Genomic DNA, 14684 nt, shown 5'->3' on the forward strand with positions numbered 1-14684 from the left:
TCTTTATTGACTTGAATGTGCTGGCGTCAGTGAATGGAATGCCAGTTCCCGTGGCAGCAAAGGCAAGACGCTTAGTACCTAGCCCTTCCCCCTTTTTCTCTTCAATGTCTGGAGACTTGTTTTAATGGAGCTTGCATGCCTGTGAGGTGAACCACTCATAGCTACAGGTGTGAAGACCAAACATTACCTGACTCAGATGGTTATGCTTGGATGATGATGGGAACAAACGATGTTGTGACTAAATTGTAGATGAGCTTGTCTGACTCTGCACTTCAGCTGATTTGAAACCTGTTACACAGCTTTATCGTAAACCATTTCCCACAGGACTACCACGACTACTGCTCAACACTTTACTACCCTATGTGAGTGCAGTGATTAATAATTTATAGTAAAGATACCCAGAGAGGCAGGTGGGTTTAGGCATCTTACTGTACACACAAATACAAGAACAGATATGTTTTTTTTCTCCAGTTTTTAGTTGTGTGCAAGCTGACAATTAGTGCATCCTAACTCAAAGAGTGTGCATGTGTGCTTACGGGAGTATGTGTACTTATGTCTGCAGTGCAGTTTTATTGTGGTTCTCACCTTGAGGAATATCAACAGTGGAATAGTGTGTCTTCGAATACCATGATAAATGGCCTCCTATTTAACACCAGCTCCTTTTTCAGTCAGTGCTGCATCATCTCTGCATCATGAGAGAGTGAAACACATCAAAAGCCTTGCCGTAGGATTTTAATATTTTATAAAGGACAGTAACCTATATAAAGCATCATGTCCAAGAGGCTTGCTGGGACCCTAAGTGATGTTTGCTTTAGGTTAACTGTAATATTGCCTGAATGACATCAGAAAGAGGAGACCAGACAACAGGAGGAACAACTGCTGTCAACACCTAAAGTTGAGACATCATGTCCTGGGAGAACCTCAACATGTACTTAACCCTGTTGTCATGGTTAATACCTTTTTGTCTTGGTGTTCACTCCAGATGAGTCATTAACTTAACAGCATTTAAAATGACCTTAACAGCCTCGGGCTGATTGTTTTGTGAACTGCTCTGCTCCCATTGTGGACATCTCTTCATTGCTTGTTTTACTTGATTCCTCTTTTTCCCTCTTGACTTCTATTTATTGTTACTCTGTGTCTGAGATATGGGGAGCTCCCTTGGTTGTGTGAAACAACCCAGGGATGATGGACCAGGTGGTGCTGCACCACTGTCCCCCAAAAGAAGACTTCGCTTCAGACGAAAACGAAAGGCCAATCAGAATTTAAGAGGTTCCAGAGGGGAAGACAAGAAAAGCCGCATACTTGAAGAGAAGGGTGGAAGCATTGAACTTACAGAGGAGTCTACGTCAAAAGCCCCTGATTCAACCAAATTGGTATCTGGCCAAAGAAATACTGAAACGCCCACCAATGTTGTCCTGGTTCCTGGTATGGCCCCAATATTTGGAAGCACGGGGACATTGCGGGGCAGCAAGATGGCCATTCTTTCCCCAGATCCCAGTCCAGCGTGGCTGGGGGCACTTCGCCAGTTTGAGGTGGAGGGACTTAGCGAAGAGTCTCATGCTGAATTAGAGCAGGGCAACACAACACCTGGAGGAGGAAGAGTCTGCAAGGTTCGAGAGCGAGTTCAGGGCGTATTAGAGAGACCTTGCCTTTTACGTTCCAAACGTGGTGACCTGGAAGTAGAGGAGGAAGGAGGGGATGTGCATGGGGCAAGAGAAATGTTGTTCAGTGAGCCCTTGAAAACTGAGAAGAAGGGAGTTGTTCACATTCGTGAGTTTGGAGGGCAACTTTGTGTGGTCCGAACTGTCTATCCAAAAGACTATGGGTCACCCGTCTGGCGCGACAAAGAACTTGAGGTCCATTCTGAACCTCCAGCTGCATCTCCTGTTACTGGAGACATTATGAAAATACAAATTTCCGCAACTCAAGGACGACCACCCGGGAAGAATGACTCTGCCAAACCAGCAACAGCTGCAGCTAAGGAAAAAAAAGAGAAAGAGTTCCTATTGGACAGCTCTACTCAAGTAACTGAAGGCTTTGGCCTCCCACCACAGGACATTCAGTCTTCAGGTTACGCTAGTGATGTACCTCTTACTTCGCCTGAGACGGCAGGCACTGTCCAGACTGACTGGGGGAGCTCTTCTGATGTGCTTGATTCTTCTGTGCTTGAGAGTCCCATCTCCCCACAAGAGATACCAGCTCAGCCTTGCAGCCAGGTCAGATGATTTTTTCTCTGTCTGCCTAAAGCGCTTTCATGTCGCTTTTGTAGCATAAAAGAGTAGAGTTTAAAGCCGACATGGCTTGGGAGTGGATTGGGGGTACAGGTGTATGATTGTTTCGCATTTCATTGTATTTCTACCCTTCTATCTATCGTGTGGCTTTTTACTCTCAGCCAATCAGCTGAGTCTAAAACACAGCAGATCCTTCCTGACCCTCTCCCAGGAGCCTAATCAGTACTGGCCAGACCATCTCTCACTGTCTGCCTCTTTCCCTTCCCTCCATTCCTCATTATTTTACTTCCCTCATACCAGCCACTCTCTTTCCTGTCATTCCTGATGTTCTGTATTAGAGTGAAACTGCCTTGCAGTGCCAAAAACACGATCACTAGTGATGTTCACAGACACTTTGTCAGCTGTTCATCTTTTTTCTCTCTGCACCAGTGTAAGATTGCTGCATATTTGCGTCTGTTGCCAGCCCTCCCTCGCCCTTGTGCTCCACCTGCACACTTAAAGAGTTATAGCTGTTAGAGAGGGATTTCGTGGCCTCATTACAGATGTTGCAGCAGTGTGCTAGAAGGTTTATTGGTTTGTTAGCAGGTTTACCTGGTTTATTAGATGCTTAATCCTAAGTATGCTCAAACCATGAATCTGCATGGCGTTTCAGTGATGTTCAAAATGCAGCAAAATTGTGGAAACTGAAGCCAACATGTACACACCCAGAAATATGCATAAAACAGTAACTGGTTGACTATGTTTAAACGCAGTCTCAGTGATCTCTCTCTGTAAATCAAGCTGTCTTCGTTTGAGTTCAGTACAGTATGTGCCAGTAGCATTCATATTGTCATGAAATTCCCTACATATGCAAAAAAGTATGTATTTGAATTTGATATGCATTAATCAGGCCTACAAACTTCCTTTTGTTGAAATGTTTGCTGTCAATCATAATTCGTTACATTTATATAGCGCTTTTCTAGGTGCTTAAAACGCTTTACATACGGAAGGGGCGATCTCATCAACCACCACCAATTACATGGCATTTACATATTTTGTAATATTTGTTGATCTGGTGGATTTGTTGATTTGCCTTTTTATTGTTTGGTTTTGCATTTGTTTTGTTTTTAGCTTTATGCTATGTGTCTTACGTTGTGCTGTGCTATACTGTTATTTTTGTTTTGTTTGATTTCTCATATATCGCTTTCTGATATTCTTAGCTCATACCATTCTCAAATATCCTTTTACATTGCTGGTTGTAGCCCTTCCTCCACTATCCCTTATGCCCACACTACTAAAATGTTAAATTGCACATTGTTGTGTGTTCATCTTCCGGGAGCATGCTCAGTGTTAACTGTGATGTAATTACACCATTTGAAGGTTTCAGGGTGCAGCTCTGTCCTGACTCCTGACTCTATTATAAGGTCACATACTCAGTCATATGCTCTCTGATGGAAATACTACCATGTCACATTATGTCCATGTCATCAAACTTGATTTAATCTTTATTGTCCTGGTTGATTCTCCTTGAGTCTGATTTGACTCGAGCCGTCTTGTCTGGCAAATATGTTTGAACCAAAAGAAGAGGTAATGTTTTGGTGCGTTTTTATGACTCAGAGCCTTGTTGATTGGACTAACTTTAGAAATCTTTCTGACCTCACTTTCTAAATCATCTTTAGAGTAAGAGGCTCAGGCTAGGACAGTTACTGTTCTGTTTCTGAATGTCACCAAATTTGACCAAGCTAATCTTGGCCTGCCTTGGCCTGCGTGATTGACTTGAAGATCTGTGATATACTCTTAAGTCTGTCTGTACTCTCAGCACTGTCTGCATTTATTACAGGATTTAAAGTGTTCCTTGCTAGCTCTGCAAGAAAAGAAGCAGGCAGGGATGCAAAGAGTAGCATATGAGAGGAATGACAAAGGAATACAGATTAGAGCCTGGCACAGACAGATACTGCGGATACTGACTCCCTTTGTCAAGAAGAAGAGGAAGTAAAAGTAGAGGAATAAGATAAGTGAAAGGTTCATGGCCTTTCTGCGGGTCATTCGGGCCTTGGGCTCAGAGATACAGAGGCTACTCCTAAAAATATAAGTTTGCAGACAAGTGATACTCGACATTTTTAGTAGAAGTATGAGATCAGTTCCCCTTACACAGTTAAATCCTTTAATGAGGTTCGGATACAGTATCAGCTTTTTTTCTTTACCAGATTTCTGAGATCTATGTGAGCGGTGAGTCAGGTGACCTCACGGCGAAAGAGAAGCTGCTATTATGGAGTCAACAGGCCACAGAGGGCTACCCCGGTCTCCGCTGTGCCAATTTCTCTTCCAACTGGAGCGATGGACGCTTGTTCAATGCTCTTCTGCACAGATACAGGTTCACACACACATTTAAGTATAATGAGTGCTCAATTTCAAAGGATAGACGCACATTAGGGCATCAACACTCATGATCTCATGGCACTGTGATTTTTAGGCCGGACCTGATAAACATGGAAGTGGTTGCGCAACAAAGTAGCCGTGAGAACCTGGAACAGGCCTTTGAGATTGCAGAGTCGTTAGGGGTAACAAGACTTCTAGATGCTGAAGGTAACATTAGTGTTTTACATGTCTTTAGTTTTCATCCATTCTGCATATGAGAATTATTGTTTGCTAAACTCCATTTGTCTTTGATCTTCATCCGCTTTATCAATATCTTTATCCTCTTTCTACATCAGATGTCGATGTGCCGTCGCCAGATGAGAAATCTGTCATCACGTACGTCTCCTCCATCTACGATGCTTTCCCCAAGATCCCAGAGGGTGGAGAAGGCATTGCAGCTCATGTATGATCACTTCACTGTGCACTCACTCTCTTTAAGTTGCATTTTCTTTCTCTACAGTACTTTTGTACCTATAAATTACACATTGTAAATCTTTTTTCCCCTTGTTTTCTTACGTGCGGTATCTGTTGTTCAGGAGGTTGACCAGCGATGGACAGAGTACAAATCTGGCTTCTCTTCTCTGCTGCAGTGGACCAGGCAACATACGGCCCTCATGGCCAATAGGAGCTTCCCCCACAATCCTGTGGAACTCAAGGTAATAAACGTGAGGGAAGGAATCGTTGAAAGAAAAGAGCAGCATTTCATAAAGATGTAGCTAAAGATATAATTTAATGGAAAAAAAACTCTATTCAGCAATCTAGTGAGTTGCCTCACCGCCTACTGCCTACATCCTTCACTACCATTCAGTTTGGGGTCAGCATTTTCTTTTTAAGAAATGTATTCACCAAGGACACATTAATAATCAAATAATCAATAATCAAAGAATGTTACTAACACAAATGTTTTTAATCTGCTGAAAATTCAGAAAATTCAGCTTGACCGTCATTTAAGAATAAATTATATTAAAATAGAAATTATATTAGTATTTCACAATATTTGACTATATTTTGACCAAATAAATGCAGCTTTGGTGCACATGCGATATGACCTCAAACTTTTGAATGGTAGTGAATGGGACACTCTACATATGCATTATATCCGTATGCCACAAATAGGGACTTGGCTTGTAATTTATTTCAATAGAGTTTGATTTTAGTATGTTGGTAAGTTAACAAAATAATATTCTAATAAACATGGAAAAAACACAGCATGCACACATATTGGGTAAAATAATCCATTTTGAATTACACAGCTTTTATATTTCCTTTTCAGTGCTGAATACAATGTTTATTTAAAATCCATTATTTTAGTTTTTTGCAGTGTATTCTGGGATTGCCTTCTCTGTGAAGGATACATACTGCCTTAGAATTTGCCTTAAAATGGGTTTCTGTGAAGGCAGCAAAAGGAATTACCATTTGAAACAGCCTTCATGTCCAGAAAAAGCTGTAATGCCTTAAATTGCTAATCACTGTTTGATTTGATCTGACTTGGCTGCTTACCAAAAGTCTTCTCTTCCCCAGGCACTTTACAATGAATATGTCCACTTCAAAGAAACTGAGATCCCTGCAAAGGAAGGAGAGAAAAGCCACATTGAGCACCTTTACAAGCTTCTGGAGGTGAGAGAGAAAACGAAAATAAAAAGTGAATGACAGTAAGACAGAGAGAGATTGAGGCTGACCTTGATTCTGCAGCTAAATGCAGGCAGCACTGTTCATAAGAGGCACAGTGGAGCTGCACATTAACAGATTCAGGCTAATGTAGAGCACAATGCTGACATGTGGGAGAGGAGGAAGACTGACAGTATAAAGGGAACACAAATGCACACACTCAAACACACTAGGAAAGCTTCTTTTCATGATTGATGTTTGTGGATGTTGTTTAGGCATGGATAGAGTTTGGGCGCATTAAGTTGCCTCAAGGGCTACACCCTAATGATCTGGAGGAGGAATGGGGGAAACTGATCCTGGAGATGTTGGAGAGAGAGAAAGCACTGAGGCCTGCTGTGGAAAGGTTAGGAGAGTCCACTTCTAGATAAAATGGCTACATTTACATTTGTAGCAGTTCAGTATTTTAGTATTTTTGATGTGTATTTTGTATGTATCTTTGTTTTTAGGTTGGAGTTACTCCTGCAGATGGCCAATAAGATCCAGAACATGGCTCTAGATTGTGAGGAGAAACTCACACTGGCGAAGAACACTTTGCAGGCTGTAAGTATGGGAGTATCTCTGTCGGAACTGTCTCATAAGCTCTTTTCCAAAAACTATTAAGCTGCCTTGCGGTCCTCTGTTTACATGGGCAACTGCCTTCTGAAATGGAGGTGACTGATTTGGAAGGCTCTTCATATGCAGCAGCTCTGCCTGCTATATTAATAGCACTCGTTAGATACTGATGTTAGATGCTAAGCTACATAGCACATAAATATTGGGTACAATAGTCTTTTTTTATTAGATTTAACTATTTGTATTGCTGCTTTTCAGTATTGAATGAAATAGTAGACAATTAATATTACCATGAAGGATACAGGCAATGCCACCTTCCCAAAAGAAGGGATGTTACAAGAAAGACCATTTGGAATGTCATGTCAAACACACTAGATGCCAGATGCCACAATCTCAGTAAGCAACTCGCTTGGATTTGGGACATATATTGACAAGTCCTCTGAGATCACCCAGTTTATTTTTTTTGCATGAAAAACTTGGTTATTTATCATTTAGAAATCGTTTGTGCTTCATTGTTTTCCATTGTCTTCTGTCTTTCCTCAGGACATGTCTCAGCTAGAGAATGGGCAGCCAGTGCGGTGTGAGAATGAATTGGGGTTGTATCTGCAGGATTGTGAGGCTCTTGTCAGACAGCTTCACCTTGACCTGCAGGTCCTTCGAGATGAGAAGTACTACCAAGTGGAACAGCTGGCTTTCAGGTAAGAGGGAGAAAAGGGGAAATAGAAAAATGTGAGTGAAAAGCAAGCCAGAGAGAGGGATGGGATGATTTTGTTCTTGTTGATAGTTATTAAAGATTAATTTGATTGACAGAAAAGAGGGAGAGATTTCTGTACTGTGTACAATAATCACAGTTATCACAATTAAAATTATTCACAATTATTGTAAAGGGTTAGTTCACCCCAAAATGAAAATTCTGTGATTAATTACTCACCCTCATGTTTTTCCAAACTCGTAAGACCTTTGTTCTTCTTCGGTACACAAATGAAGATATTTTTGATGAAATCCGAGAGCTCTCAGTCCCTCCATTGCGTGCAACGCAATTTACACATTCAAGGTCCAGAACTGTAGGAAAGACATCATTAAAGTAATCCATGTGACTCCAGTGGTTTAACCTAAAAACAAAAAAAATTAATTTACCACTTTATTTACAAAAATATTGACCTGCAATCCAGTAGGGGGAGCACCACAACACATGAGGTGAAACCACTGGAGTCACATGGATTACTTTAATGTCTTTCTTATTTTGCAGAAAAATTATTATTTTTCCCATCCAGCAGTCTTACTCGAGGTCATTTCTCTCTTGTAGGGTGTCATGTCTGCAGGAGGAGCTGGTCTCTATGCGCCTGCAGTGTGCCAGTGTGTACAGGAAGGGTCATTTCTCCACAGGGGGTCTGCTGGGAGAGCACGTGGGTCAGAAGGGGTCCCCAGGAGGTCTGACTACACTCGGAGCACAGACACTGCTGGGAGCAGTGGGTGCTGCGGCGTCTTTGCTCAGGCGGCCAATGTCTCGTGCAGATCTGGTAGCCATGTCCTCCTCTGAAGATGAAGGCAGTCTGCGCTTCATCTATGAGCTGCTGGGATGGGTTGAAGCGACACAGGACCTACTGGAGCGAGCCGAGTGGGGTTCTGATCTGCCGTCTGTAGAACAGCACCTGCAGGACCACCACATCATTCACACAGCAGTGGAGGATCTACTCAATAGCCTCAAAGAGGCTCGAAATTATGAGGTACATGAACTATGAGGTCTTGGTATTAAAGGACCTTTCACACCAATTCTGATATAGTCTCCGCTTCAGGCAGCATGTACACAGACTGCAAGCAGGCCTGTTCACTGAGTGTCTTGTGCATACTGCACACAAAACTGGAATGCACTTGAAAAAATGGCTCCAGTCAGATCAACTGACAATTTGCGAATGAAAATATTAGGTGCATCGGTGCAAGTGACAGATCGAAGCTCATGAATGGTTGTATATGGTGTCCAAAATTAGAACACGCCTAGTGGCAAATGCGAGTAGTGTGACAATGTGTTCATTTACACACAAACAGCTCATGATACGGTGTGCCAACATCTTGTAATGAGAATCATTTTTATATTTGTTATGTAAAAATCAGAAGCTTAAAAAGGTCTTCCTATGGTTTTCACCAAAATAAAAGCTCTATTTATTTAGCAATTAGTTGCCAAGGAAATTAAGAACTTGTCAGTATTTGTTTTAAAACTTGCCAGGTGCACAACCAACCAGGCAAATCAGAATTGGTGTGAATGGACTTAAATACCATATGTATTGAGCACTGAACACTTTTGCATAAGGAATAATTTATTTCTTCATGTTCTCTCTCCCTCAGTCAAGGGTCTCGCCTAATTTACGTAGCAGTTACTCTGAGACTCTGTCCAAGTTGGAGAACCAGTATTGCAAACTGCTGGTGAGTTTTTACTGCTTTAGAATTATGATAAGCAGACATGTGTGAGTGTATTTGAGTTCATTATACTCTGTATTATGTATATTACTCTTCTCTAATCTCATTAGGGTGTGACAGAGTGTGTCCTTACAAAGGCAGAATACAGAATGCTTGTGTGACATGCTTAAGAGTACTGCAAAACACCTGCTCTTGACATATACCCACACCCACTCACGTCTCCATAATTTAACCAAATCAGTTCTCCATGAAAACATGCAATTGTTCAAAAGACCAAGGGTGCTTACCACGGGGAAAGCATCAGACTGAGCAGTTGGCCGCATTATATGGCCAGTGTTATAAATGTTGTTTTGTGTTGTCGCAGGAACATTCGTCATGGCGACTACGTTGCCTGGAGAGCCTTCGAGCTTTTGTGTCCCATTGCACTGAGGAGCTGATCTGGCTCAATGAGAGGGAGGAGGAGGAGCTGGCCTTCGACTGGAGTGACGGCAACACCAACATGGCTGCCAAAAGAGAGCAATATGCTGTAAGACTCCATCTATAGAAAGATGCACTACCTCTGGCCACTATATTTTCCTTTACTGATTTAGTCCTTATTACTTAATGTTTTTTGCCCCTTCATGTATATTTTCTTTAAACATTTCTCTTATAATATTTAGGGCTGTATGTGTTTGCCCTCAGTTTCAAAAGTACTTCATGATTATTTAAAGTCATGATGAAACAGAAATGGAATTGAATTGGAAATGTAAGTGAAATGGATTATCAAAAAAGAAAAAATATTAGTCAGGGCTTGGTTCTCTGCATCTTGTTGATTGGCTTTTGAGATGTGGGCATTGCGCTCATGAACGTCAGCTTGCAGGGCAAGAGTTTAAGCCGACTAAGTGATTGGAGAAGTGATTGTCGTTTTTAATAGAAGATAGAGTTATGATATTTTGTTTAAAAATGATGAGGTCAAAATTTGTAAAAAATTAAACAGACATGGATGAATTGATTACAGTAAAATCAATGACATGCATTTACAAAATAGGGTGAATTTTCGTTTCATGCCGATTTAAGTGTAGTTGCAGTTGTTCATTCGATTTTTTTGGGGATTGAGCAATATCTTTTGATCTCCTTAACCTCTCTCAGGACATGAGGTCAGAGCTAGAAGAAAAACAGGAAGTGATGCGCTCCCTTCAGGAAACAGCTGACCACATGTGTCAAGAAAACCACCCAGCCAAACAAACAGTGGAGGTGAGTTGTTGACCAATATGAACAAATCTTCACGCAGTGAACTCAGTATGTCACTCTCAGATGCAGTAAAAAGGTGTTCAATGCTGACCTGTTGACCTCTCTGATCATAGGCCTACAGTGCTGCCCTGCAGACACAGTGGCAGTGGATTAAAGAGCTCTGCATATGTGTGGAGCAGCACCTCAAGGACAACACTGCCTACTTCCAGGTACTAAGTCTAGCTTTTCAATGGAAAAGCATTAAAAAAATTATTTATACATTTTCTGCTTTAAATGACATTTTCTGGGTTTTAATGACTTTGTTTTAGTTTATGAGTGATGCACGGGACTGTGAAAGCTTTCTACGTCAGCTACAAGACACCATTAAGAGACAGTACACCTGTGATAAAAACAGCAGACTTGGTAGATTGGAGGATCTGCTGCAGGACTCCATGGTGGGTGTTCCCTCTCATTCAAAAAAAAAATTGTGCACAGTCAGCCTTTACAACATATAAATAAAACACTTGTTCATAGGAGATTTTACAGTGTATACTACTTAGTTTATTTTAATTTTTGAGCTCAACGAGTGCACATATGACAGATGGCACCATGAGAGAGGGGTTGCACAAGAGCAAACACAGCAATGGGCATATCCTCTTTGGCCATACGGAAGAGAAACCCAGAGCTGGCACAAGTGCATTACAGTTAAATAAGGGCATGAATGCAATAAAAAGTAGATGGGATGGATTATCTTCCCAAATTAATACTGTAATTTAATTGGTAAAAATAACCCTGGCCATTAGAATTCTCTCTCTCTCTCTCTCTCTCTCTCTCTCTCTCTCTCTCTCTCTCTCTCTCTCTCTCTCTCTCTCTCTCTCTCTCTCTCTCTCTCTCTCTCTCTCTCTCTCTCTCTCTCTCTCTCTCTCTCTCTATTTCTCTATGTTTATAATTGAGCATAAGATTCTTCAATTAAATTCTTTATGTTTGACATAAACTTGAACCGTTCTTTGTGTCAGTTTGTGCTCTACATCGCCTCCAGCTCTCACTAGGAGATGATTTTAATTAAGCTTTTGACAGACATCTCCCCCCCCCAAAAAAAATCCCCCACTGCTTACGTATATGACCAGTAACAGTTTATATCCCTCAAATAAAGTTTTGGCATGTTTGCCATAATTTAACTCTTGTTGTTGCTCTGAAAAACCTCTATGGTTTTGATGAACTCTGACCCCATGTTGATATGCAGTCAAATTTAATACCACGTTAAGTTCTTGCAGAGAGCATTGTGTTATTAGATCTTCCTGTCAGCCTCTGCTTCCCAATGCCAGAACTAATGAATCCCTTATGAGCTGTTCATGGAAGTGTCATACCACGTACTCATTAATTTTAATACAATGAAAGCTAAGCAAATAATAACCCAGGGAAGAATATCAGTGATGGCCTTAAATGTTCTTAAAGATATTTTGAAAGTATTTCGAAAATTTATATTTATTATCATGAATGCATTAATTAAAGAATTATATTCTGATTAATACATTTAAATATTTATTGAGTTAAGACTTTTTTTTTTTTAACATTATTATGGCCACTAATTATAGTACAACATCAAATTATTCAGTGCACCTTTTACTATTTTTAACTGCAGTGTTGGCGAAAGTAATGTGTTACAATAATGTGTAACCCCCTTAAAAATAACAGATTGCATTACTTAGTTACTTTTTCTGGAAAGTAATAATGTGTTACGTTACTTTTCTGTAAATTTTCTGACCTGCTGGGGTCACTTGTTTGTTTTTTAATAAATAAAAAAAAACAGTTCTATATTTGGCAAATGTAACGTCCTTTTCACACCAAAAGTCAAATGAATCTGCTGCCAATCTGGATTGCAGAAGAATAGGATGCAGGAGAAGAAAATACAACATTCTCTCTTCAGGAATAAAAAAAAAAGTACTTAAAATTTTTTTTTTTTAACTAAAGTCATTTTTGCTTATTGGTATGGTTGATTTGGATCATCAAATGTCAGCAGCAAAAACATTGGTTAATAAAGTGAGGTTAAATACATAAAGTATATTTGTATTATTTAACATTTAATTATTGCATGTTATTTTGAGTTTGCATTTCATGGTTTTTATTCATTTTGAGGAATATTGAATCTTTTTTGTGCGTGAGATAGTGAGATAGTAAATTCATGTTTAAACAATAGTATAGAACTATAACAACCATCATGTTTATACACACAACGCCTCTGCATCTCACTCACGATTTCTCTGAACATTGGGGACAGGAGTGGTGTCAGTCAATAAATGGGAAAGCAAAGTAACTTGCATTACTTATTTGAAAAAGTAACTCAGATATTTTGTACATTTAAAAGTAATGTTACTTTACTCATTACTTTACAGATCACAAAAAATAACGCTGGTTTACAGTTGGACTGCTTGTTTGACTTTATTTATTTTATTTTTCAGGAGGAGAAAGAACAATTGATTGAATACCGCAGCACAGTGGCTAGCCTTGTAGGCCGGGCCAAGTCTGTAGTCCAGCTCCGCCCACGCAGTGCAGAGAGTAACCTGGGCACCACCACGCCCATCCGTGCCATCTGTGACTACCGACAAATAGAGGTATAACATGCTCCGGATATCTCACCATCACAACCTGCTCGCTTTGCCTTACCTTATCACATCACAACCCTGCATTGATCCTTATGCTCTGAAGAACTGAGCTATGATCACATTTGGAAAATAAATGTGATCTTAATTCGGTTTTTCAGAGCTTTACATTTGTGTCCCAATCCTACCCCACTTGAAAACCGTCTTTTAGTTTTCATCTTCTGCTCCACTCAGGGTGCTAGCCTGAGACCATCTGCACATATTTAGTCATAAACCACCCTGGAGCTGTGAAGGCAAGTAGATGGGGAAAAGGTGCAATTGACCAAGATATTTCCAGAGAATCTGTCCTTTGTGTGCCAACTTAGCTGTAAGCAAAGAATCCTGGCAAAGTGGAGGTGCGGCATATCATGAGTGATGAACAAACCTGCTGTAGCGTATCTAATCTGCCATTACGTTGCTTTTCATTCACACATTTCACATACTCTACTTAATTGAAATGATGAAATAAGAGGCTGTCATTTGAGTATTCATTTTTATGCAGAATACTCATAAACACTCAATCACTCTTCCAGCTGTGGCCCCGTTTCTTTTCCTGATCGCATTATTTCAGTCAGGCGAGGTCTGCTAAATGCCTGAAAGTAATCTCTTTCTCCCTCCCTATCCCCTTCCCACCCCCCTTTTCTCTGCCCTCCTCTTTTTTTCTTTATCCCTCCATTTAACCCCATCTTTCTCTCTCTGTTCCCTTCCTTCTCCCTTCCTCTTTATGTGTGTCTGCGGGGCTGGGCAAGGCCAACTCTCAGGTACTATTGCCGACCGTTCTCCTCTGACCTTTGCTCTCTGGCCTGGCCCTGCACACAAGGGACCCCTGCTTTACCTCAGGCGTCCCATACACTGTTAATGTGAAATAGGGCATATATATTATGTATTAAGTGTTTTTATTCCAGCCCAAAATGTCATCAATTTTCCATGGTGGGAGCATGTTGCATGTAGACTTGCTATGTCATTTTAATTCTATTGTATTTATCAGTCACAAAGGTGGTAACCCTCTGTTATATTTAATTTCATATCCATACGTAATATATATATATATATATAAAAAGCATAATGTTCACTGTGTGCAAGGGGATAGGGTGAGAGTTGAGGTGGGGCACTAGAAAGTGCTCTCACATGTTCTCTTTGATTTTTAATTTGCTTAAATGACTCAGGATGCTTTTAATTGTGTTGCCTTTAGCGTTATTGATGCGTTTAGCTTTCATGTTAGCCTAAGGCAAAGCTAGGCTACAAAAGCAACTGTAATTTGACATTAACGTGAACAAGATTAGAGCTTTTGAAGTTGTTGTTTTTTTTTTTTGTTTTTTTTTGCCAGTTGTCAGTTGTAAAGATATGTTAGCACAGAAGGCATTATTCCATGAAATTCATATTTCATGTAATTCAACTCATATGAAGGCCATTAGCATTAACATTTTATTCCTCATCCTTTGGTTAATATTTTAAATCCCTTTACTTTTTAATCAACATTGACCATCAGTTCTGCTTTTTTTGCTCAATTTTTCAAATCATCTTTCCCTTACCTGTTATGTTTCTTCCATCCCTTTTTCTCTATCACTCTCTT

At 40.3% G+C, this 14684-nt stretch overlaps 1 protein-coding gene across 21 annotated transcripts in view; it reads left to right on the forward strand.

The window, feature by feature from the left end:
* Positions 1 to 14684, forward strand: part of macf1a (microtubule actin crosslinking factor 1a) — a 172741-nt gene that overhangs the window by 79258 nt on the left and 78799 nt on the right. For 11 of the 21 annotated variants that reach the window (XM_079877821.1, XM_079877839.1, XM_079877835.1 and 8 more), the window contains exons 1-16: positions 1111 to 2216; positions 4418 to 4584; positions 4684 to 4796; positions 4925 to 5031; positions 5165 to 5284; positions 6150 to 6245; positions 6512 to 6639; positions 6743 to 6836; positions 7392 to 7546; positions 8155 to 8575; positions 9192 to 9269; positions 9628 to 9789; positions 10392 to 10496; positions 10607 to 10702; positions 10802 to 10927; positions 12932 to 13084. In XM_079877821.1, the coding sequence (XP_079733947.1) occupies positions 1146 to 2216; positions 4418 to 4584; positions 4684 to 4796; positions 4925 to 5031; positions 5165 to 5284; positions 6150 to 6245; positions 6512 to 6639; positions 6743 to 6836; positions 7392 to 7546; positions 8155 to 8575; positions 9192 to 9269; positions 9628 to 9789; positions 10392 to 10496; positions 10607 to 10702; positions 10802 to 10927; positions 12932 to 13084 (3192 nt within the window). In that variant the 5' untranslated portion in view covers positions 1111 to 1145. Of the gene's footprint in view, positions 1 to 1110; positions 2217 to 4417; positions 4585 to 4683; positions 4797 to 4924; positions 5032 to 5164; positions 5285 to 6149; positions 6246 to 6511; positions 6640 to 6742; positions 6837 to 7391; positions 7547 to 8154; positions 8576 to 9191; positions 9270 to 9627; positions 9790 to 10391; positions 10497 to 10606; positions 10703 to 10801; positions 10928 to 12931; positions 13085 to 14684 lie in introns of those variants that run through there. The other 10 variants (XM_079877833.1, XM_079877826.1, XM_079877827.1 and 7 more) reach the window with 3 other exon arrangements.

The sequence above is a fragment of the Squalius cephalus genome (genome assembly GCF_949319135.1).
Source record: "Squalius cephalus genome assembly, chromosome: 8".
Lineage (NCBI taxonomy): Eukaryota > Metazoa > Chordata > Actinopteri > Cypriniformes > Leuciscidae > Squalius > Squalius cephalus.